Raw genomic sequence first — 26,829 nt, forward strand, 5'->3', positions numbered from 1 at the left:
CTACCCATGCCCATAACAGGAGTGAGATATCTTTTTTTTTTTTCTTTTTGCGATATGCGGGCCTCTCACTGTTGTGGCCTCTCCCGTTGCGGAGCACAGGCTCCGGATGCGCAGGCCCAGCGGCCATGGCTCACGGGCCCAGCTGCTCCGCGGCATATGGGATCCTCCCAGACCGGGGCACGAACCTGTATCCCCTGCATCGGCAGGCGGACTCTCAACCACTGCGCCACCAGGGAGGCCCAGGAGTGAGATATCTTAAATGCTGAAGTAAACGTGTTTAACGATGGTTCTGATGCTAGGGGAGAGCTTCTATCTGCCTGGGAAATCAGGGAGACAGCACCAGGCAGGTGGGACTTCTTATACTGGGCACTGAAGCATGGGTAGGAGTTCACCAGGCAGAGGGGAGTGGACTGGGGTCAGAGTGGAAGAGCTCTCTGGGCAGATGCAGCTTTGTGTGCAAAGGCAGGGGGGCCAGGAAGCAACACATCTTTATGGTTTTGCTGCTGTGCATCTACTAAATGTGCAGAAGGAGGCTGAAAAGTTGAACTAGGGCTGGATCCTAATTGGCTTAGCTAGCTTCCTGTGGAGTAGATTTTTTCGGTAGGCAATGAGGAATCACTGAAAAATACTGAGTGAAGGGCAATCGTGATTGATTTGCCTTTTATGGGAGGAGGACCACTCTTTTGTAATGTGGAGGGTGAATCGTGGAGTCTGTGGAGTGGGGAGGGATATGGAGATTGCATAGATCTTCCCACTATGAAGCTATTAACAGTAGCCCCGGGAACAAGTCAGTGGATGCCTGACCCAGTACGATGCAATGAAAGGAAGGGACAAATTGGAGATGCATTGAAAGATGCATCAGTAACACATTAGGACCAGCTGACTGTGGGGATGACAGACAGGAAACAGCCCAGGACAGTCTGGCTCAGAGCCCTGGGTACCAGTCACCAAGAAGGGGCTGCACTGAACGTCTCATACCAAAAGCTTAAAAAAATGGCCCAGCATACAGAAAAGTACCCTTGCAGCAACCCCTACCTATGTATTATTTTCCCTTTCTAAAGAAGAGGAAACTACCACAGTACTCAGAGATGTTAAGTAACTTAGCCAAGGCCACACAGCTCATCCCTGGCAGGACCAGGATTCAAATCAGGTCTGCCCAGCTTGAAGCCCATGCTGTGAGGAGGTGCTATACCCGCGGGGGAGGGGCTGCCCCACGTGACAGATGCACTGGCTGGTGAGGAGCCTCTTGCAAGGCTGCCGGGCACTGAAGGAGAGAAGAGAGCACCATGGCTTTCCAGGGTAATGGGGTGAGGGGGCCTTTGCATTTTATTATTTTAATTATTATTATTTTTTTTTGCGGTATGCGGGCCTCTCACTGCTGTGGCCTCTCCTGTTGCGGAGCACAGGCTCCGGACACGCAGGCTCAGCGGCCATGGCTCACGGGCCCAGCCGCTCCGAGGCATGTGGGATCTTCCCGGACCGGGGCATGAACCCATGTCCCCTGCATCGGCAGGCGGACTCTCAACCACTGCGCCACCAGGGAAGCCCTGTCTACTACCTTTTGAATAAATAAACATTAAGAAATACAGTTTTTATGTCATTATTAAGTATTATATTTAATTCAAAAGAGGCAACACATGTTTAATGCTACATCTTATAAAAATCCTAAACTGAATTTCAGAAAAGGTGAAGTTAATGTATTTTCATAAATATGCACAATTTGTTTCAAATGTGCCCCCCCCCCCATAGCCAATCCCTTGTCAAAATCCATGCTTGTACATTCACAGGCTAGGTTTCTGGGGAGCCATCAGGTGCTTGGATGCCCATTGGCAGGAGTGATCACAGGGCACCACGTCCATCCAGCTGGACCTCAGGGACACCTGCTAAGCATTTTCTAGAATGCGATCCTGCTCTTTTGCACCCAGGCGTAGAGTGACTCGGCTCTCTGATCTTTTGCTCAGGAACCCTGGAGCACGCAGCACATCCCAGCACTGTTTTCTGCCTTCTGTGGCCTCTTGGTTGCGCTTTCCTACCATCTGAGCAGACAGAGCAGCGACCCCTCTGTGCTCCTGTGAGTAACACAGACACACACACCACACACAGAAACACACACACACACACACACAGCCGTCCCCTGGTCCTGCAGCCTTGCTCTCTCATCCACTGCACATGGTGCTTGGACTCTTTCCCATTAAACCAGCTGGTCCCTGGGCGATGGTGGGAGAAATGCAGGACTGACCAGAAATGAATGAAAATCAGGGGTCAAGTTCTAGAGCACATTTAACCTTTGCTCTGGTGCTTTTGGAGTGAAATTCGCAAGGCCAGGAACAGATGGCCTCTTGCACCCAAGCACTGTCTTTGACTTTGCCTTGGTGAGTCATACGAGAAGCACCAACCTTCACAAGTACCCTCTCTGGGTCCACAAAGTGGCATCGCTGCCTTTATGCCAGGCAGCTACCCTGGGGAGACTAGACTGGCATCTCTGAAAGGAAAAGTTTTGTTATGTTGTTTTTTGTTCTTAGTATGGCAGTGCCCTCTGGATTTAAAGTGAAGTGTGTGCCAGAGTTTTAAAAGGCATTTAATAATAACGCGTAGTCCCTTGAAAATATCCTTTCCAATCTTCCCTTTATTTGTTATCTTTCAGGTTTTTGATAAATATGCACTTTGGAACTGAAAACCCTTTATGTGATGCCATAGTTTCAGGGACCAGTCAATCAATCCAGTTAGTCAATCAGTCATCTCATGTAATTTCTCCACACTTAACGGGAGATATTGACTTAAGATAACCATAACTGTTGGGGGGGCAGAAAAATTATAATTTTAGGCTGTCAGGTACAGCAAGGTGAAAGGCGTGGAAAATGGGGAAAGGTTAAATGTTGATGGTACAAATTTTCTTATCAAATATTGTACTGTATTTTGGTCTGGCCAAAATAGAGAATCTCCATGAGCTTAGCTAGCTGTTGGCAGTCGGGGGTACCGATACCTCCTGTGGTCCTCAACAGCTTTACAGTAAGTCCCCTACACAGGAACCTTAAGTTGCGAACTTTCAAAGATGCAAACGTGTGTTCGCATGTCCAGTCATGTCAGGTGTGCACGAAACTGCAGCTTGCCCTCCGTCTCCTGTTGCTGATGGACGATCCTTCAGCTCTACCATCTCCCACCTCCTCTCCCCACTCCAGTCAGTACCTCTTCTTGCCTGTTCACTTGATGCCCGCCCCAGTATGCCAGCTGTTGTCCTGGACTACTGTACTTTTCAAGGGACTGTACTGGAAGATTAAAAAATCTTTTCTTTATTTTTTGTGTCTGTTTTTAATGTATTATTTGTGTGAAAAGTATTATAAACCTATTACAGTACAGTCCTAGATAGCCGATTGTGTTAGTTGGGTACCTAGACTAACTTTGTTGGACTTAGGAATACCCTCTTGGAACGGAACTTGTTCGTATATAGGGGACTTACTGTAATCAGGATGGAATTTGAAGTTCACCCGTTGTCTTTGTGGTCACTTGAACATGCACCTCTTTTTCTTTATTACGAATTATCTAAAGGAGAGAGCGCTGGCTTTTGTCATTTGTGAGTGTGAGGTCTAAGGTGAAGCTGTTTACCTCAAACCTTGGAATAGGCACATATTTTAAAAAGTAAAACCTGTGTGTGTTTTTCCATTTTCAGGTCCTTTATTCAGTGCAGATTGCTTCATAAGTTTTTACATCAAAATCTGGAAGAGTTGGCTGCAGACCCTCTCCCCAAGAAGATGAAAGATTCTGTGGTGAGACATTTGTGTTGTATAATGTATGCAAAGGCACCACTTGACTTGGTGTGGAATAGACCATGAGCTGCCTGCCCAGTGTGGACCCTTTGAGCTTCTGGAGGGTGGATGCTGTGCACACCTGCCACAGGTGCTCACTTGGTCCTCAACTGATGCAGTTTGCCTGGATATTCAAATGAGCCCTCTTCACACAATTCCCGCCCACTGCTGGCCCCAAGCAGCAGGTGGGATGGGCATGAAGAAAAGCTTGTCAATTAAACATTCAGCCAGGGCTTCCCTGGTGGCGCAGTGGTTGAGAGTCTGCCTGCAGATGCAGGGGACACGGGTTCGTGCCCCGGTCTGGGAAGATCCCACATGCCGCGGAGTGGCTGGGCCCGTGAGCCATGGCCGCTGAGCCTGCGCGTCCGGAGTTTGTGCTCCGCAACGGGAGAGGCCATGACAGTGAGAGGCCCACGTACCGCCAAAAAAAAAAAAAAACAAACAAACAAACAAAAAAAACATTCAGCCAAACTGCATTCTTGATGTGCCCTGCCCACCCCCCTACCACTCTCCTCTCCACATCCTCGCCTTAGCCTTGTGCTGAGCTCAGGGAACTCTTTCCTGGGTCTTTTGGTTCAAGGTTGACATCTGTAAATCCCTTGGGAGGGGCGCTTGGGCTTTAGACTTAAGTCTGGGATGTTGCAGAAGGAGCCACCATATTGGATGGAGCACAGGAGAGGAAAAGGAAGGAGGAAAAGAAGGAAGAAAGAAATAAAAGGTTGTGAAAGAATGACGCTATTTCTCTGTTCACCAGGGAAATGGCTTGGAGCAGGTATATCTCTTTGGTATCAACTTCCAAACCTTAATAGTTTGAAAAGCAATGCTCATTGGTCACATAATGTCCCATTGGAGTACTGAGCTTGGAGCAGTCTGCTGTCTCCCAGCCATGCTTTTTCTGTATTTTTAAGAATGACAGATCAAAGGAAAAGCAGTTAATGGGCTATTGATTGCAAGCACCTCTAGGAGCCATGTCTCATTTGTCCTGGTCTCCACAGTATCTGTGCCTCGTGCTAGTGGATGCTCAGTACATTCCATTGAATTTAGATGAGTTAAATTGCAATCCACCATTTCGAGACAATGTGCAAGACTCATAGCCAACATGATAGCATTGAAAAGAATTCATACTCAGACCTCTGTGCCTTTGAGTGTGGTTACAATTCAAGCTAAAGCATTGAGGCTTGTCTGTCACCACAGGGAATGAAAACACAAATCACTAGGAATAAGTGTTCGTTAATTGCTGAATTTAATTTTTTCCTTCTAGTTTCACTGAGGTATAATTGACATTCAGCACTGTGTAATTGTGTCATAAAGGCTGAGATACACTTGAAAGCAGGTGTGAGGTGAAGCTTCCAGAGCTGATGAGATGGCAGATAACAGAAGACATTTGACATTCAAAAGTAGCATCAACAACCTGACCTCTAATATTTATACCAGGAAACTTAGAGGGACGAGATCAAACTCACATTCCCAGATCGATTTCTATGAAAGTCCTGGGGGGCCCGAAGTCTACCCAAGAGTTTCCCATGGATATTTGAAAAAATTATCCCCACAAATGTTCCTTGATTTCATGAATGATGAAGATGCTTTCTCATTTATTGCGGTAAAAATAATGTATAAATTACAATGAAATCTGACAAGAAATTTGCCTAGCAGACATTTCATTAGCATGATTAGCCGTGATGGGTTAGGTGTTGCCTTACTTGGTTTTAATATACTTTGAAATGCTTTGTACCATGTAGAGCACATAACTTGTAGGTGATTTAATATGATGTGTGTGTTCATCTCTCTGAAAAGTCTTCTCATCTAATTATAATATTTTCACGAGGCTCTCAGGTTCAGCTTTTACATTTTGATGTATAATACCTTTTATGTCATAGTGCAGGGATGAAATTTCCCTCCTTGTTTCTGATTTTGTTTCTTTATGTCTCTCTCTGGCTCTCTTATTCTCTCTTTGTCTCTCTCTCTCCCTGTCTCTCTCTCTCTTCCCTTACATTTTAGTTTATATGAGAAACCCCTATGGAGCCTCATTTGAACTGTTTTCCAGCCCTTCTATTCTGATTCACTTGGCCTGGGGCAGGGCCTGGGGATCTGCATATTTATGAGACTGTCCACCCAGGTGATTCTGTTCAGGGGACCCACAGACTGTGCTTTAAGGGACATTGATCTAGAAATGGAGATAACCAGAGCTCTGTCATGGGTTTATTCTATATGAGCAACACAGGTTATGCACACAAAGTTTATTACCACCGTTCAATGGTTAATAAAAATATAAACTTTCCACTAGTGGTTTGCCAGGTTAGTCTTTTTCCATATGCCTTATTAGCATGGTCTTTCCGTTTGTACCCTCACTCATTTTCATCACTTTCAATGTTTTTTTTTTAATCGATCTTTATTGGAGTATAATTGCTTCACAATACCATGTTAGTTTCTGTTGCACAACAAAGTGAATCAGCCATAGGCATACACATGTCCCCATATCCCCTCCCTCTTGAGCCTCCCTCCCACCCCGCTAGGTCATCGCAAAGCACCAAGCTGATCCCCTTGTGCTATGCTGCTGCTTCCCACTAGCTAACTATCGCATTCAGATTTGTTACTTTCATTGTATCTAGAGACAAACAAACAAAATTAATTTTTATCTGTATTATTCAGACAGCTTCTTTTAAACAATTGGTTGTATCACATAGATTATTCCAGCCCCATGCTGTCTAAATCTGCTGGGTGTGTACTGTTGGATCAGGGCTTATTAAACTTCTTTTTAGGGTTGGAGCATGAAGTGTTACATAAAATGCCACAGTGGATTTAAAACATTCTGTGTGCTAAGAGCTAATAGAGTTATTAGCTAAACATGCATGGATTTATCATTAAAAGAGGCAACAAAACATTCATTTTATTGAATAGTGGTTTAGAAATTCTGGCTAATGTTAAGTCCTGAAAGCGAAAAAAGTGTAGATTACATTATTACATACGTATAGAATGCATAGAAAAGTTTATTGAAGTCAACTGTGATTAATAAGAGAATTCATAAATACCACCAGAGACAAAAAAAAATCAGAAAAACAAGAGCATTCTAACATATCAGAAATAACCATAGAAGATCTAATGAAAACATGATTGAACTCACGATAGCAACAAAATATATGAGTTGATAATAGAATGATTTTAACAAGTAGTGTCAGAAATAAAGAAAGCTACAGCAGTCTATTAAAATGTAAATGAAGTTCTGAATAAGTGGTGAGAAACAGACATAACCTGATTTTGTATAGGAAGGCTGAAATTTCTTAAATGCCAATTCTTTCTAATAAATTTATAGGTTTACTATAGTTCAAGACAGTTCTGGAGGAATTATATTCACAACTTGGGGAAATAATTCTAAGGTTCATTTAGAAGTATAGCAGTTAATAATAGCTTAAAAAATCTGAAAAAGAAGAATAAGAAAGAGGAACTTAGCACTTTGAGGTTTAAAGTACATTATAAAGATTGAGTAATCAGGAAAAAATATGAGACTCATCCAAGATTAGAGAATGGGATTAGTGAGTCAGTAAAACACAGAAAAGAGACAAATTATTTATATGAATGTATTATGTGAAAATTAAATGTCACAATCAAGAATTGATTATTCAGTGTATGGTGCTGAAGTAGTTCTTTAGTAGTGGGATGTGAAAAAGAATTTCATGTGCTAATCCCTCCCCAGACACCGAGTTAGAGAGAGGGAAGGAGAGATCAAATGATACTTTTCCATCTCTGGTATTTTCCATCTCTGGTATATTAAGTTATTATAACCAAACTCTGCTGATTAATACTGAAAATTCTGAATAAAATACAAAAAAGTCTTTCTTAGGAGGATTGGATTAACATATACACACTACTATATATAAAGTAGATAATAAACAAGGACCTACTGTAGAGCACAGGGAACTATACTCAATACTTTGTAATAATCTATAAGTGAAAAAATCTGAAAAAAAATACATATATACATATATGAATCACTTTGCTGTACACCTGAAATTAACATGACATTGTAAATCAACGATAGTTTAATAAAATAAAATAAAATGAAAAAATCTTTCTTAAATGTGACAAAAAACTGACAAAATAATAAGGAATTATCAAGTCAGAATTTAAGTGAAAAAAGGAACCTTCACATCTGCCTAACCAGGGGACCTTGAGCCTTGGTTTTCAGCCCTCCAACTGTGGGGAAGAGAAGTGAAAGCCCAAGCCTGCCAAAGTGGGTGTCCAAGGGGAGACCATCTGCTCATCAAACTGGGACACTAAGGGCCCACTCTCAGTGGAAGAATGAACCAGAAGGAATCCATTCCACCCTCCACAGTGCCAGGGGAATGCAAGCAAACTTGCTCCAAGGTTGAACAAAAGAATCATTTCCACTGATTTGCAGTACAAGTGCTAACATCTGGATGGTACAAACCCCCTCAATTTATGAATGTAGCTTAAAGTGGCCCCCAACTGGAAATACCTCATGACAAAAAAACAAAAACAAAAACACATGAATCCTCTCTAAAGGATTCCTTCCTCCTAGGTCTCCAAGCATTCCCAAAACCAATTTTCTAAGGGATATGAGCAGCTTTCAATAAAAAGTTTAAAACTACACAGAAAAAGAAAGAACCAGCAGAAATAGGTTTGCAAACACTTCAGATATTGGAAGGATCAGATGTAGATTTGAAACAACTTTACTTACTGTGTTTAAAGAAATAAAAGCCTTAAAATTTATAGACAACAGAAAATATATCAAATGATCCAGAATGTTTGAAAGAGAACCAGAGTCCTTCCTAAACAAACAAAATGAAGCAATTAAAGTACACACACACACACACACACACACACACACACACACACACACACGGGAGATTAGATACCTCTGAAGAGAGAATTAGTGAACTGAAAGATCAAGACAGAAGAAAGTATCCAGAATGCAACACTGATAGACAAAAAATTAGGAAATATGAAACAGAGATACAGAGATGTGAAGGATGGAGTAAGAAGATATAATATATATCTAGTCAGAATTCCAGAAAAAAGGGAGAGAGACTGAAGCATAATGAATATTTGATGAGATATTATTTGACTATTTACCATAACTGATGAAAGACACTGATCAGAGATTTAAGAATTCTGGTGAATCATAAGCAGGATAAATGAAAGAAGAATCCACAATGAACAAAACACAGTGAAACTGCAGTACACCAAAGATACAGACCATCTTAAATTGGTTAAACAGAATGAACAGATTACATGCAAATGAATGACAGCCTCGATGCTCTGTTATCAAAAGCAATAGTAGAAACCGGAAGACAGCTTGATAGATTTGAAGTTCTGTAAAGCAAGTAACTGCCAAGCTAGAATTCTATGCCCAGTGAAAATATCTTTCAAGAATTAGGACAAAATAAAAATATTTTAGAGAAATGCTGAGAGATTCTCACTGAATGTAATTCTGAAGGACAGTGTTCAACAGAAAGTGATCTCAGATGGTCTAATTTGCAAGAAAGCACAAAGAGAAGAGAAAGTGGCAAATACATTAGTAAATCTAAATGAAGTTTAACTGTATAAAACCGTAGTGAGTGTATTGTTGGCTTAAAAAATGTAAAGTAGAATTGAACTATGTGAATACAATAACATACAAGTTTGGATAGGAGGAGAAATGGACTCCAAGACTTGAAAGCTCTTAGTAATGTCCAGAAGATGAATTAAAATATTGATTAAATTTAGACTGATAAGTTAAGCCTGCATGTTGGATTGTCTTGTATAACTACTAAAGGAATAGAAACAAAGCATGTAAGTTCCAACCCTGTACAGAAGGAGAAAAGGAATGAAAAAAAATAGAAGTTCTTCTAAGTAACAAAACATAATAGGACTCCTATGTTACACTATACTTAAAAGTCAATTCCAGATGGATCATACACCTAAATAGGAGATGACAAATCCTGAAAGCACTTAGAATCTTAATAAAGGAAATTATGATATCAGGGTAGGAAAAAATTTTTTAAATAACACAAAAATTCAAATTCATTAAAATTATGACCTTTGATTTATCAAATAATACAGAAAAAAGACTTAAAAAAACAAGCCACAGAATGGGGAACAATTTTTAAAATATATATAGTTGATAAAGCACTAGTGTCATGATGAAACATAAAATTCCTATAAATCAGTAAGAAAGCCAGATATCTCAATTAAAAGTGGGTAAATATAAATGGCCAAAACATGACTATATATGTAATCTAATTACTAATCAGCAAACTCCAAACTAAAACCACACTGAGTTACCATTTCACACCAACCAGACTGACAAAAGATTAAAGTTCTCACAATACTAAGTGTTGACAAAAGTGTGGCACAAGGGAACTCTCATGCACTGCTGGTGGTAGTGTAAACTTAGTGTATGTGTTGTGGAAGCAGCCTGGTATTATAAAAGTGAAGCTACATACACACTACAGCCAGCAAGTCTACTTCTAAATACATATTTACCCTGGAGCAAAGCTTGCACATTCGTACCAAAATACACATATAAGATTGCTCATCATAGCATTTGTTCATAAGAGCCCCAAACTGAAGCCACTGGAAATTCCACCCACAGTAGAATGTCCTCTACAGCAACGGAAAAGACCTTACTAAAGCTATATATGGTGAATTTTAACCACACAATGTTAAGCAAAGGAAGCAAGACACAAACAGATACATACAGTATGGTGCCATCTATTGGGGAGAAGTAGGCAAACTAAGCTGCTTACAATTGTGTACATAAGTAGCAAACATTCTTTTTTTTAAAGCAAGAAAATGATTTTCATCAATCAGGATAGTTGATAGGGAACCCCAAGAGGGTAAAGAAGGATTCATGATCAGGGAGCCACATTCAAGGGGCTTTTTGGGGGCTGGGAATGCTAGATTTCCTTCAACCAGGAGGTGGTCACTGAGGCATTCACTTTACAATTATTCTTAAGTTGTACATATTTATTTTATACATTTTTCTGTATGCATGGCTCGCATTTTTAAAAATGTAAAAGAAATTTTCAATAGAGAGCATGAAATAAAATCAAACATTTATTCAAATTCAAGAAAGCAAATGATTTCCCAGACCATGGAATCTGTAAGATAAAAATAACACACACATGCATGCGTGCACACACACACAGATTTGAGTGCATAAAAATTTTAAATTTCTATATGTAAAAAAGGGCAATAAAATGCAAATAATTTGGTAAAAGTATTTGTTACAAATTTGATAAAAGTTAAGTATCTTTCTTGTACCAACTACTTTTACAATTTGATTTTTTAAACTCTATAAGCAAATGATATTAATATATACATTTCATTTAGGAACAATATTTAGTAGATAAATGTATGAAGTATATTTACACTTCTTATAAATAAAGAAATGCAAGTTAAAATAAGATGGCATTTTTTGTTCCACTCGATTAGCACAGGATAAATTAATGATATTGCTAACTGTGACAAGATGAGATCTCTTAGACATTGTATTTGTGTAAGTTATTACAATCATCTGGTAAGGCATAATTTATCAAGAATTGTGAAATATTCATAACCTATGATATAGTAAATCTCTGTCATAGTTTTTCTAGAGAATTAATTCAAAATATGAAAAAAAATTAGGTGCAAAAAGATAATGATTGCAGCATACTTCATTAGGGTAAAAAATGGAAGGCAACCTAATATCTGGCAGTTAGGAAAAGTTTGCATTCAGTTTCATTCACTAAATTAATACTTTGAGTGTCCACTATGACACTGTTTTGTGTATGTATGGGTATGTATGTGTATGGCATCACAAGATGGAAAATTATTTAGCCAGTAAATGCTGCTAGTAAGTCTATACAATAATATTTATAATGGTTACAAAACAAACTACTGTTGAAAGAGGTAGAAAATTATACGTACACTAAGATTAGACCTTTGTGAAACATTCATAGAAAAACCATATACATTTGTGTTTATAGCTAGAACTATGATTCAGCATCCATAGGCAAAAATACTGGCCCAGAAAACACAGCAACAATCTCTGAGGTCCAGGTGTCTTTCAAGGTTCCTCTTAAAGAATATTTTCAAGAATACAATTTTTGGAGCAAAATAATAGCTGCTCTTTGGTGGCTGTAGGAAAAGAGGGAGTCATTTCCTTTTTATTTTGCTGATGTTACTTTCACCAATATTAATAGAGTCATCTATATTTTTATGCATTGGCACCACGAGGAAAAAGCTCAGTAATTACCATCTGCCATCTCCTTTGGTGAGTCTGTTCAAAACTTTTGCCCATGTGCAGCTAGGAATGGGGTAGGGAAGAGTTGTTGGACTTCTTATTGATTAGTAAAGTTCTTTATATATTATAGATAAAAGTCTTTTGTTGGATGTATGTTTTGCAAATGTTTTTTTCCCAAGCTTTGCCTTGCCTTTTCATTCTATAACAAAGTCTTTTGAAGAACAAATGTTTTAAATTTTCATAAAATTCAATTTACGACTTTTTTTCTTTTATAATTCCAGCTTTTAGTGTCCTATTTAAGAAAGCTTTGCCAAACCCAAGGTCACTAAGATTTCCTCTTATGTTTTCTTTGAAAAATTCAATAGTGTAACTTAGATTTATGAGGCAGGTTGAGTTAATTTTTGTACGTGATGTGAGGTAAGTGTAAAGGAGTTTTTTGTTGTTTTGTTTTTGTAGATGGCTGTTCAACTGCTCCAGAACCATTCGTTAAAAAAATTTATCTTCTACCTTATTTTGGGGAAAGGTGCCATTTTACCTTGAAATCTTTGTATTTTTTAAAATAATTAATTTTATTTATTTATCTTTGGCTGCGTTGGGTCTTCCTTGCTGTGCGGGCTTTCTCTAGCTGTGGCGAGTGGGGACTACTCTTCATTGCAGTGCACAGGCTTCTCATTGTGGTGGCTTCTCTTGTGCTGGAGCATGGACTCTAGGCACGTGGCTTCAGTAGTTGTGGCACATGGGCTCAGTAGTTGTGGCTCTTGGGCTCTAGAGCGCACGCTCAGTAGTTGTGGTGCACAGGCTTAGTTGCTCCACGGCATGTGGGATCTTCCTGGACCGGGGATTGAACCCGTGTCCCCTGTATTGGTAAGCGGATTCTTAACCACTGTGCCACCAGGGAACTCCCGACCTCTTTGTTTAAAATCAGTTGGCTATTTACATGTTGGTTTATTTATGGACGCTTTATTCTGTTCAGTTAACCTTGATGTATATTTTGTGCCAATACCATCAATACCTGATTACTGTAGTTTTGCACATACAAGTTCTGAAACCAGATATTGGATGTCCTCCAACTTTGTTCTTCTTTTTCAAAGTTGTCTTACTTAGTCTAGGTCCATCGCATTTCCAAATATATTTTTGAATTAGCTTGCCAATTTGTACAGAAAAATCCTGTTAGAATTTTGATTAGGATTGCGTTGACTCTGTAAATCAATTTGGTTAGAATTGATTCCTTAACAATATTGAATCTTCAAATCCAAGAACATGGTATATCTCTCCATTTATTTCTTTAGTTTCTCTCAGCAATGTTTCATAGCTTTCAATGTACAGGTCTTGCATATTTTTTGTCATATTTATCCCTAAATATTTCCTATTTTTAATGCTATTGTAAATGACCTTTAAAAAATTAAGTACATGAAAAATGCTCAACATTGTTAGCCATTGGAAAATGCAAATTAAAACCATAATTAGATACCGCTATATCAAGCTTTCTTGACCTCACACTATTGACACTGAGCCTGATAATTCTCTGTTGTCAGGGATTATCCTGAGCATTGTAGGATGTTTAGCTGCATCCCAGGCCTCTACCTACCAGATGCCGGTAACACTCTTCCTCTACCCAAAATGTAACAAAAATGTCTCCAGACTTTCCAAATGTTCCTTGGGAGGTCAGATTGTCCCCAGTTGAGACAATTATTGAGAAGGCAGTGGTTGAGAACCACTGTACCACACAACCACTAGAATGGCTAAAATTAAAAATGCTGACTACACCAGGTGTGTATCCTTGTCAAGGATAGGAAGCAATTGGAACCCTCCAGACTGCCAGTGAGAATGTAAAATGGTTGCAACAACTTTGGAAAATCATGTGCCAGTTTCTTAAAATGTTAAGCCTAAACCTACCATAAGATCCAAACATTCTACCATTAGGTATTTACATAAGAGAAACAAAAGCATGTGTCCAGAAACAGGTCTGTGAATATTCATAGCAGTTTTATTTATAATAGCCCCAAACTGGGAACAACTCAGATGTCTATCCATGAGTGAATGGTTTAACACAGTGTGGGGTACATCCACACAGAGGAATATTATACAGCACTGAAAAGGAATGGACTATTGATACAGATAACACATGGATTAATCTCAGAATAATTATACTAGTGAGAGAAGTCAGACCAGAAAAGAATACATTGTCTACAGTTCTATTTATATAACATTCTAGGAAATGAAAACAAATTATAGTGATGGAGCAGGGCAGTGTTTATCTGAGGATAGGTGAGGAGAGAAGAGAGAGATATATTAGAAAAGGTCAGGAGAGGAAATTTGGGGTGTGTGTGATGAATATGCTAATTATCTTAATTATGGTGATGGTTTCATGGGGATATACATAGGTCAAAAGTCATCAAATTGTACACCATATCTCTCTATCTATGCACACACACACACACACACACGCACAGGGTTTTTGTATGTCAATTATATCTCAATAGAGCTATTTAAAAATTACAACAGAGAAAAGAAGTGGACAGAAAGATAATAAATAGAGGCTGTATAAAGGTTCGTATTTACAAGGGATACTGATGACACTGACAAAACTCAGTGAACTTCCTGTATATCGTCCAACTTTGGAAAAAAAATTAAAAATAATCTGAGGTCATTCTCCCTATTGCTTTAAGAAACGTGCAAATGCAACCCTTCTCCCCCCAACACTTGCCCTGGTGGCCCACTGTTTTGCCTTTAAACAGGGATGAGTGGTCAATTAAAGATGACACAATTTTAAATTAGAATATTTGGGAAAATATGTATCTCCCTTTTGGATAAGCATTCAGCAATTTTTTTTTTTTTTTTTTTTTTTTTTTTTTTTTTTGTGGTACATGGCCTCTCACTGTTGTGGCCTCTCCCGTTGCGGAGCACAGGCTCTGGATGCACAGGCTCAGTGGCCATGGCTCACCGGCCCAGCCGCTCCACGGTATGTGGGATCTTCCCGGACTGGGGCACGAGCCCGCATCCCCTGCATCGGCAGGCAGACTCTCAACCACTGCGCCACCAGGGAAGCCCAGCATTCAGCAATTTTTAAGTGACATAAACCATGTCAGTGAAAAATAGGAAATAAAAATTAACATATCTCCACAGCTTAAAGATGCAGTGAATTACAGAACTTTCCTCCAGAAAGGTTTGGCCTTTTGTAAGCATTTGGGATGAAAGGAGACAACAAATTTTTGCCGTTTAATAGCAGTAAATTTTCAAGAACACTTCTGATCACAGAAATTTTATAGATTCAGAATTAAAAACCAATGATTTTCCCTGCTCAAAAATCAGATTACCATTACTAAGAATAAATCTAGAATTTGGTTTATCCCTACGATTCCTCATCTATTCAATACTTGTATGTGAATTGTAAACTTTGAGATTGGAAATTCGAAACAACTTTAGCAGCTAATTGGCGATTGATGTTGAGAATGTATCTGTTCATATTGATTATCCCAACCAAGCCGTGTTGATTTTTCATCCCATGGGTCAGGTTGTTTTTATTCCATTTAAGCTGATTTCTTTCCATCACTTTGGATATCAATTCAGTCAGAAAGCCAGCAGTCTGACTTGCAAGGAATTCCACATTTTAATTTTAGAAAGACAAGAAAAAAAAAAAGGTCAGGGAGGAAATGTAGGTAAACGGATATACGGTTTGTCCGAAAAGAAAAAAAGGGAGGATGTAGGGGAACAGAGTTGTATATTCTGTATGATTTTCTGGTAGATAACATTCAAAACAGTTCTTTAAGAGGCATAATTCCTTTTCAATACGATACATTGGTATATTTAATGATTTCAGAGTTTTCAAATAACAGTGTGTGATACCTTAAAATGTTCAATAATTGTGTACTGCAGCTAATTGGCCTTTGAAGAGAGGAAAAATTTGATGATCGCTTAAGGTTCCTTTTAGCTCTATCAGTCAGCAGTATTGTACCCTGTTTGAGCTAACACGCCTTTCTTCATATATCTGCAATATTAATAACACTGTTTGGTCTAACTTTGCTTTGTTTCCCTACTGCCTGCTCACAACATGATTTTGCATGATGGAAAATAATTAGCAAGTTACGGACATTTCATTTTCTGTATATGTGTACATAATATAAATATACTTAAATTATTTGGAAATGGCCTTTACCCAATTTGACTGGTGAATTAAAATGTAAAATCTATTCTGGGCCAAAGAAATAGGTAAACGTGTAAGAGGCCTCTGTTTGGCATACCCAGGCTGTGCGCATGTTAAAATATAAGCCATGCCAAAGCCAAGTAGAGATTATTTGCACTTTACCCTCCTTTATCACACCTGGGCACGTTGCATCTGATCTGCTCGTAGAGAAGAAACTTATGCCTCTTCCATGGGTAGAAAACCTTTCTTCTCTCCCTGGCTAGTGGATGGAGGCATTGCAGTCTGCATTTCCTCTTCCTCACCCTCTGCCTTAGTTTCCCTGATATTCCCCAAACAGGAGGTGGCAAATAGTCCATCCAGTGTGTGCCATTGGGAATTGATCAGGTAAGTGATGGGCTGCAGGTGTAGTTTATCCAGGGTCAAGATCCTGTCCCCTGATTTACCTGGTCACCCAGAATAGCTGAGAGAAACACAGAAGAGCAAACTATACCCTTGTTTTCTGTTTACAGAAGGATATCTTAAAATCGGATCTCATCATCTGCTCGGCGGCTGCCATTCTGTCCTTTGCGGTCAGTGCCAGCACTGTGTTCCTGTCCTTGCGAGTATGTATCCATTTGGCTCTGCACTCTTACCCCCTCCTTATTCTCTGTAATAAACAAAGCCCGCTGTGCAGCTCCAGACTATTTACCGGATGGTGGAGCCAGAGGAAGTACAGAAAAGGCCAGTTGAGGGCTTGAAGGAATATATCCAGATGTGTTACGAGTTATGTCCAAGAGGAGATTTGATCCACATCACAGAGTGCATTCATACCCTTTCTGTTTCCCCACCTGGGGAGTTGTTTTGTTTCCACATTTCGTGGAATCCACTGTGAGGACAGTCAGCAGTAATAAGACAGGCTCACGACTCACTGCTACGAGCAGAGAAGGGCGGACTCACCGAATCAGGAGTGAGACGGGGGTCACAGCGCCAAAAAGATTACTGGAACATAATTTTCAGTTGGAAAAACAAAATTAGAGCGCTCCAGATGGGACTTCTGGCTGAAAGTGCTTGCAGACAGTTGCTGTCTCACTTTCCTTTCAATGAGGAAAAGTCTGTTGGCTAAATCTGTTATTCTCCATCCCTTCTTTTTTAAAAAAAATAACAAAAAAAGAAGAAAACGTTTTCTCATGGGCAGAATGTCTCAGCCTCTTCTCCACCCTGTCTCGGTGGTTCTCAACACAGAGATCAACTTCACGCGATATGGGAGAAATTTTCAGAGGCCTGAAGCAAGAGCCCAGTTTGGCTGTGTATGCCTTAGGAGGAGCAGGGAGGGAGGACAGTGTTCGTGTTCTTTGCGGGTATCCCTCCCCATCCTTCAAGCTGCACACTGACTCTTACCCTCTTCTGTCGCAGCCATTTCTCAGCATCGTGCTGTTTGTCCTGGCTGGCACTGTGGGGTTTGTAACCCACTACCTGCTCCCACAGCTCCGCAAACATCACCCGTGGATGTGGATTTCACACCCCGTCCTTAAAAACAAAGAGTATCAGCAACAGGAAGTGAGAGGTTAGTAAAATATCTCTCATAAAAATGTGATGTAGTGGGTGGCATCCTTTACAGGGAGGGTGTGCACAGCGGTGGGAATGCACTTCATGCCACGGAACTGTACCCTTAAACATGGTGACAGTGGTACATGTTACATTATGTATGTTTCACCACAATAAAGAAAGGAGAGTGTGTGTACCTTGGAGTGTACATATTGTTCCCAGAACAAGAAAGTTGAAGTGGGGTGAATTAGAAGTATATTTTCTAAAAATGATTGGTTATTATTATTGAGGAAAAATTAATTGATGTCATTCAGACTGTAACCGGAAGTGGGGTCTGACTGCTCGCTGCTTAAAAGCCAATAAAGAGGCCAGGCTGGTGGAAAAGAAAGTTTGCTTTATTTTGGGCAACCAGGGGTGGGGGTGGATGCCCGTCCAAAGGCCAGCTCCCCTGCACTGATAACCAGGGGTCACGAGCTTCTATAGACAGAGGGAGGGGCTCCATGCAGAAAAAGCACAGTCAGCTCTGACCGTCATCTTGAAATTGGTCATCGGTGGTCTGACCAGCGTCATCTTGATTGTTTTAGGTACAGGTAGTCTTGAGTTCCAGGGTCGGTTTGTTTCTATTTCTCTGAGTCCAGTTCTTGGAGTTGTGGCTGCTTATGTCATGGCATCTTGTAGTTAACTTCTTCCACCTGGTGAGGGTTTCAGTATCTACAAGACAGCTCACAGGATATGGCTCAGAGTATGATCTTTAGCCCTTGAGGAGGGACTAAAGGTCCTTAACTTTGCTTAATGACTAAACTATTATTACTTAGTCTTGTTTTACTTTGCTTAATGACTAAACTATTATTACTTAGTCTTGTTTTCCTTTGCTTCTGCATTTTCTCACTTCTCTGATTAAACTTATTCATTGGCTAAAGTTTTTCCACAGACAGAAGGCAGGCAGAGGACATGGGCTGGGGGAAAGACCGTAGGGTCCTGCTCCATTTCAAGACCTGAAGTTTATGCTGTTCCAGCTTCAGCTGACTGGGGACCAAGAATAGCATCACTTGACGGCCCTTTCATCCTCCACAAAACCAGGGCAGGGATGTAGCAGAGGCTGACCTTTGAATTTTGCTCCCTGAACCCTTGAATTTTGTTGAACTTGCTTTGCTCACCTAGAACTAGACCCACACACAGACCTGTACTTGATTGACTTAGCAGTTCCCTGGGCTGAGTCAGGCCACCGTCAAGTAGTAGCCTGGTAACCCTGACAGTGTTTGAGCTTCTAAATAAAAAAACTCAGGAATTTCTCTTGCTAGGTCTCCCCGGCCTCTGTGATTGAACAGATGGCAGAAGGATTGATTTATCGCCATTTTCAGGCATATCGGTCACAGTTGATGGCTATAGTTGATAACTAGCTCATGTTAAACGAGGTGTCATCTCTACCTCCAGGAATGAGGGGATGTGAGTAGCACCATGGTTTGCTGACTCACAGGAATGTACTGGGCTCCACCAGGTTTGTCATCAGTAACTTCAGTGGACTAGTGTGACCAAAGTAAAAGGGCAGAGGAGAATTAATTAAAAACAAAACAAAACAGAGAAGCAAAAGAGTCACTTATGATGCTGTCAGGAATAGAGAGGGCTTCTTCAAGGAACATGTCTGGGTGGCTACCAGGAGCTGCCTTAATTTGAAACAGCCAAATCAGTAAAGCAGGGTTTTGCTTAGTGGACAGACATGGCCTGATGGACCTGCTGCCAGCATAGGGTTTAGAAGGCGGCGGAGGGCAGCTGAGATTGCTCTACCCTCAGAGGCTTGCTTTTCCCACCTATGACACCAGGGGCTCACCAAAGATCAAGCTGCATAATATGGTGTTTTTTTTTAATTTTCCTGTTTAAAAAAATTTTTTTAAACAGAGAACAGGAGTATTTATTTATTTTTAACTTTATTTTTTGCTGTGTTGGGTCTTCGTTTCTGTGCAAGGGCTTTCTCTAGTTGTGGCAAGCGGGGGCCCCTCTTCATTGCGGTGCACGGGCCTCTCACTATGGCGGCCTCTCTTGTTGCGGAGCACAAGCTCCAGACGTGCAGGCTCAGTAGTTGTGGCTCACGGGCCCAGTTGCTCCACGGCATGTGGGATCTTCCCAGACCAGGGCTCGAACCCGTGTCCCCTGCATTGGCAGGCAGATTCTCAACCACTGCGCCACCAGGGAAGCCCCCAAAATATGGTTTTTAAATGCTGTGTTCAATGTTGGGTGCCACTTAAATGCAAATTATTATCAGTATTATAAAAATGGAAGGAAGATAGAGCAGGCACAGTTGATATTAGTCAGTTCATTTTTCAGCCCACTTAAAGGGAAAGGTCCATTCTTGTGGGTCAGTAGAGCAACCTGAAGAAAAGACCAGTTTCTATAGGACTTCTGCAATGTTGGGGTCACATTTCCCTTTCATTGTCTTAACATTTAGAAAGACTAAGTTGCAGTGAAGTTAGTGGAGTATTTTTTTGGCATCATTGGTAAGCAGTTGATGGGGATTTGAGGTCAGATGCTGACTCAGGAAACGGCATATCTGTATCTATAGCATCTGTATCTGTGCCTAGATATTTAAGTGCCTTGGGGTGAGGACAGAGAAGTTGCCAAATTAAGAGAAAGGAAAATAAGACAGATCAGGTGTGGGCTCTCCTTATGGTGGCAATTCAGAGTGTGAAATTCAACACTGAAAGATAAGAATGGGCAATTGAAAACTTGGGATTTGTGTGTGTGTGTGTGAGCGCGATTGTTTTTTTTCCCCTGAATCTAACAGAACATAGTGTAAATTAAAATCATTTAGATATTGAAATTCTGAATGATCTTTCAGTACAAGATTCAAGAACAAGAAAGGAGAGTGTGTTTGTACGTTGACTTCCCCTCTCGGAGGAGCGAGCGAGAGGGCAGCTCTGGGCCTCTGTCCTGTAGGGTGGGCGGGAGACGTTCACCCCTGGTACCACGGGCTCCAGCAGAGGCTTGGTGGATGTTTCTCACTTGCCTACATTAGCTGTTTATAAGCTACCTGAAATCTAGCCAAGGGTAATAGATTTGACAAATTAGGCCCGTAATGAAAAACAGATTGCATTTCAAAATTATGTGTGTTGGAAGGAAAATCCAAATGCTTAAAATGTGTTAGTATGAACTTGTTGAAGACCCCTTACCCATTTTGGTATCATCCACAGCCTAAGTTTCTTTTCCTCCTCTTCCTGCCCACCTTTCTGCCTTTTTAGGTATTTCACTATTTCTTTCTTCTACTAGCAAGAGAACATGCACAGGAAATTCAAGCCGATCACATACCTTTAATGTGAAAATACACCAAATCTTCTTTCTCATATGATCACAGAATATTTTGGAAAAGAATAGCAGAGCAGGGCTGGCAGGTCTGTGGATACCACTGTGATGCCTGGGCCAGAGGCAGACATCGCTAACTGAGGACAATCCTAAAACTGGGCCAGTGGCAGACATCGCTACCAATTGGAATTGGTGTATAAGACGAGGCATGTGTGCTATGTCTCTGTCTCAGAGTTTATAGAATCCTATCCCACCACTTTACGTAGGAGGAAACTGACGCCCAGAGACATCAAGGGATGTTAACTAGGGTTCCACTAAGTTGGTGGCCAATGAGCGACCAGAACCCAGGTGACGTCACTCCCTCCAGTAGGGTGCTCGTCCTCCTCCCCACGCCGCTCTCAGTGTGGTGGGAAGATCGCGTGCAACTTGCACGTGGCCCTCAGCCTGCTCTTGCCATCGTTACCCCAAAGAACCACATCACTGCACTGGGTCCCGTAGAGTTAAACACGCCATAGTCCAGTGCTAACGCTACAAAGCTTTAATCCCTGGTTTGAAACAGACTCACCACCATAAATTCTGAACATTCCTGTGGTTTCTCAAACATACCACATTCTCCCACTACCTTCTCTTTGCTGTTCCCTGTGCCTGGGATGCTTTTCTTAAGTTTCCCTAGACTCAGGCCAGGCAACTCATCTTTCAGGTCTCTGTTCAAAAATCAATCCCCCCCTGAGGTCCATCCCTGACCCCCTAGACCAGAGTAACTTCCCAGCTGCTCCCCTGAGCCTCCTTTTCCAGCATATTCTCTACAGAAACTCTGAGCAATACATCTGCTTGCTCATGCTGGACCCCCAGTGCTTGTACTTAACTTAAATCTCATCAGCCCTACCTTTGTGAGAACAGACTTTAAACTTGGGGCATATACTTTCTTTCAGTTTACTTTCCTGTCTGCATGCCTCTGATATACAATTTTACTTGATATGTAAAATTACTTGGAGATACAAAATTAATTTTGATATAAAATTCAGGCTACGATAAAATGGAACTGTGTTGCAACTCGAAAGGCTGTAAATGGAAATATCTTTTTGAGCCAGTTCATTTCTTTACTTTTGAGACTAATTTAAGTAAACCTTATCCCATCTTAGCCCCAGCAAGGTGTTTCACCAATATTTAAGCTAAAAGAATAAAATTGTAGGAATCATAGTACAGTTCAGCAGTCCAATGAGCCATGGTGGTGATGTGGGTGTAACTGAGTTATACTAATGGGTATGCGTGAAGTTGCTTTATTTTTTTTTATTTTTTTTTTATTTTTTTTTGCGGTATGCGGGCCTCTCACTGCCGTGGCCTCTCCCGCCGCGGAGCACAGGCTCCGGACGCACAGGCTCAGCGGCCATGGCTCACGGGCCCAGCCGCTCCGCGGCATATGGGATCCTCCCAGACCGGGGCACGAACCCGTATCCCCTGCATCGGCAGGCGGACTTTCAACCACTGCGCCACCAGGGAGGCCCGTGAAGTTGCTTTTTTTATTGTTCTATTCCCCACCAATCTAAGCAAATCGTGCTGAAAATAGCAGAGTAGACACCACTACAAATGGCACCATATTAGTCAAGGAAGCAAGTTTTGAGACTCACTGTTTAAGGAGCACTGGGTTTTTAGAAAATAAAGCAAATCTGTTATCCTGAATTATGATGATGATTCTAGAAAAATGACTTCATTTATTGGCACCTGTTGTAAAAGAATAAGATGTTGGGTCTGTTTGAAATTTTTTTTTTCTAAGAACTTTCCAAAGACATTATGTTATTTCGAAAGGGAATAATGGAGTTGGGTTCCATTTTCACATAGTCCCCCAAGAAGTAATTTCTGTAATATTATCATTCTTGGCTCTTGAGAATTTAAGAAAAGTTGAAATGATCTGATTCGATGGCCATACTCTTACCATAAAAGTGGGTCTTAATGGGGTTAAAAGAGATTGAGATATAGAATAAGTTCATTATTGGCATTCACTTGTTTACTTATTTATTCACTCAGAAAATGCTTGTGAAGATACTATCATTGAGAAGATAATTACACAAAGGAACTTATTTACAAGATAGAAACAGACTCACAGACTTAGAAAACAAACTTAGGGTTACCAAAGGGGAAAGGTGTAGGGGGGTGGGATAAACTAGGAGTTTGGGATTAACATATACACACTACTGCATATAAAATAGGTAACCAACAAGGATCTACCATGTAGCACAGGGAACTCTACTCAGTATTCTGTAATAACCTACATGGGAAAAGAATCTGAAAAAGAATAAATATATGTATATGTATAACCGAATCACTTTACTGTACACTTGAAACTACCACAACATTGTAAATCAACTATACTCCAATATAAAATAAAAATATAAAAAAAGAAAGAAAATAATTATGGAGTTCCTACATGATGCCAAAGCAGTGATCCAGTGAGATAGGTTGACTAATATGTGGTTTCTGTCATCAAAGAGTTTCTGACCTAGTGAGCAAAGCTAGGGCTGTGCTCGAAAAGAAGACCCATGATTGCTACACACAGAGTGATGAAGGGTCAGCACTGCACTCAGCCATGTGGCAAATACAAAGAAGTAGAAGGCCCAGTGAAGAGATTACAGTTAACTTCATGTTCATTGGCCAAGCTTTTCCAACTGGTTGGTTGTGCACATAAAATGGAAGTAAATGAGATTTTATAACTAAATGTTGAATTAATGTCTGCTGCATAGTAGCTGTTTAGTAATGTTGATTGAATGAATGAATGAGTGAATGATTAGTGCCTTGTAAATTTACTGAAGAAAGAGTTCCCTGTAGACAGGAAAAGCCTGGAGGTAAAGGCTTATTTGAAGGACTCCAGTCTATGTGTATGATAAGATACATACACAGAGTCTCATCCCTCTGCAAAAAATGGTTGCTGAAAAAGCTCAAGCTATAATTTTTGGATACATTAGAATAAATGGATAAAAGATGATAGAAATTACTGAACATGTCAACTGAAAAATCTCATTTAAACTGTAATTTAACCAAATTCACTATTATAAAACTAATTCACAAATGAGTCCTGAATTTGTAATTCTTAAATGAAATTTACTTTGCATTTTAGCAAATCTTGCCTGTTGATTTGCAGATAGACTGGTTTCCACATGGGAAAGACATGGTTCTGACAGATATTGCTTTTTCTAATCTGTTTTACATTTATATCAAAGTAATACATAGTGTTAAGAACCAAATAGAACAAGTTGTAATGAAAAGCAGCAGACCCTGGTCAAATTTTTCTCGTCTGAGTCCCCCTCTCCAGGAAGAATTACTTTCTACTTTAGGTATTTCTTCTGGTATTTACCATAATTCTTCTAAATAATGTGCCTATTCTTCTATTTCTTGATATTTCAAATTTTCATGTCTACTGGCTTCCTGTTATGAGTAATGAAGATTGATGTCGCTTATCTTCCCTCATACATTACATTTTCCCCTTCTCCTCCCTCCCAATATAACTGTTGTTGAACACATACTCAGTTTTTTCCTATTCATGTATGTGTATGTCCTATAGAAAGAATGTCATACAGAAAGTCTAACTGTTGTTCACAGTAGTGTGTGAACTACTGACAGTAGTTGACAGTAGTGTGTCAACCAGTAGTGTGCCATGATTACATTTCCTTTCTTGTTCAGATTTCTGTTTTTGCATCTGCTAGCCTTTCCAATAACTATGTTAAACACCTATCAGTTCAATTTTCCACCCAGGCAAACTTGTCAGATACTATATCTTGTTCCATCCCTTCCCCAACTCTCTCTGGAACCTGCTCCAATTGTTCTTTGTTTATTCCCTCTTTTTGAATGAAGCATATCCTCCAGTCACTCCAGGGAAGGGTGAGTGGGAAGGAAACGTTTTGAGACTTCATGTATCTCAAAGTGTTTTTGTTCTACTTCGCACTTAATGGAGAGTTTGCAGTGTGTAGCTCGTTAGGGTGTCAACAGTTCTTTCAGAATTCTAAAATTAATGTCCCATTGTTTTCTAGCTTCCACTGCTGCTGGTGAAAAGTCTGATGTCTCCCCAGCTCCTGGTCCTTTATATGGGACCAGATGTTCCCCTGCAGGAAGCTTTTGGAAAGTTCAGGAGGGAATTCAAGTGTCATGACCCAGAGAACAGGCTCTGGAACAAAGCAGGGCTAGCTTTGTTTCCAAAGAGATGCAGGACAGATGTCTCTGTCCCACGCTAGTTGTGCTTAGCTATTGTGATTCATCTGTAACTGGGGGTTCCTACAACACAGATTTGTTGCGGAATGAAATTAATCAAGATAATACATGTAGAGCATTTGGCAGAGTCCTTGGCAGGCAGAGTATACTCCATAAGCACATCCTGTTCCTCCTCTTCCCCTTCTGAAATTCAATCACTTTGCACCTCCCTTTGTGTCTTGTTTCACCCATTGTGCTAGGCAGTAGGTGGCCCTTTATACACTGGATGGACGTGTTTTGAAACTTTTGTTGGCAGGTGATAGGACTCCCTGAATGACTTAGTTCACAGAATTTCCATGGAGATGAACTCCAACCTGATAATACATGTAAAAATCCTTTGAAATGTATATAGCACTAGGGAAAAGAATGCGGCATAACAGGCATTGTCTGATTTTAGAACCTAATGGCTGTGCTGTGGTCTTTGGGAAGGTCTCATATTTGTGTGTGTGATGAGGAGATGCCATAGTTCTGGGAAGAAGGATGTATTCCTTACTCCTTTTGTCTCCCCACATAAAAAGATGCCAGCATCAGGACATAGTTAGAGACCCAGAAAACCCTCCAACCCCTCTTTAATTCGACATGTCTCAAATCGTTTGAAGCATGAACTGAACCAGTGCTAGCTGAGTAACAGTCTCATTTGCTACGATGCTCTATAGGAGAGAGTGTTCCAAATGCCGAAGAAGTGGCTTAGAGCTGATGTGTCAGAAAATAGCCTGCCAGTTGGCAGGCTGCCTTATTTATTCGCACTGTTGTTATTATTTTCATGCGCCTTCTCGTCCTCTCCTTTTCTTTCCCTGCTTGCCAGCCTCTGCCCTCCTGCTCTCGCCCTCTGGCCCATCCCCTCCTACTCCACTGGGGAACTTATCTTTCTGTGTCACAGTCTCCACAAGCCTGGGGGGGGGCTGCAAGGGACTGGCAGAGAAACCAGGCTTACACGGCAGCGGGAAAACAGAGAGGTAGAATCCAGCGTCCTCTGCTTGAAGGAGAGCAGGGCCAAGGGAGGCCTGGAGAAGCACAGGCCAACCCCAGGCAGCATTAAGAGGGAAAGGGTTTGGGGACAGGGCTCAGAGGTCAGGGGCCAACCTCACACTGCAGCTCTCTCTCCAGCAAGCCACGGGGTTTTTACCAGCTGCCCACTGGGGTTCTCCTAGACTGCTGATAAATCTGAAACAATGCAGAAATAAAATAATTGCAGAAGGAGAAAAAAACTAACACTGAAAATCAGGAAGTCTTCATACGCAAGACATGATGTATGCACGACGGCACCGCAGCAGCTTTGGGCTCCGTGGGCCCAGCACGCATGGGAAGGGCTGAACGAAGGAGGCCGTTTGGAGGAACAATGCCGGTTCCCAGGTGCAGTGGCTGAGGCCCCTGTGATGAGGCCTGACTCAGTCTCCCTGACATGCCTCTGTTGGGATCTTATCTGAAATAGCTTAACCCTCATGGTACTTTATGATAGGATAATATACATAGATGCCAGTGGAGAAATAGAAATGGTGTTTTTAAGTAATCTTGTCATTTAAATAACATACAAATCACACTTTACTTGGGGGAGGAATTCTGAGTTTGTAAATTTGTCATTCAAGCACCTGCTATGTACT

The 26,829-nt window shown here is 40.8% G+C and overlaps 1 protein-coding gene across 5 annotated transcripts in view; it reads left to right on the top strand.

Annotated features, from left to right (window-relative positions):
* The window catches only part of PCNX2 (pecanex 2), a 295,243-nt gene that overhangs the window by 127,585 nt on the left and 140,829 nt on the right, over positions 1-26,829 (top strand). For all 5 annotated transcript variants that reach the window (XM_082645600.1, XM_082645603.1, XM_082645599.1 and 2 more), the window contains 4 exons: positions 1,962-2,071; positions 3,668-3,764; positions 16,681-16,773; positions 17,564-17,714. In XM_082645600.1, coding sequence (XP_082501726.1) covers positions 1,962-2,071; positions 3,668-3,764; positions 16,681-16,773; positions 17,564-17,714 — 451 coding nt within the window. The remainder of the gene's footprint in view (positions 1-1,961; positions 2,072-3,667; positions 3,765-16,680; positions 16,774-17,563; positions 17,715-26,829) is intronic.

Source organism: Mesoplodon mirus, assembly GCF_964341445.2.
Source record: "Mesoplodon mirus genome assembly, chromosome: 2".
Classification (NCBI taxonomy): Eukaryota; Metazoa; Chordata; class Mammalia; order Artiodactyla; family Ziphiidae; genus Mesoplodon; species Mesoplodon mirus.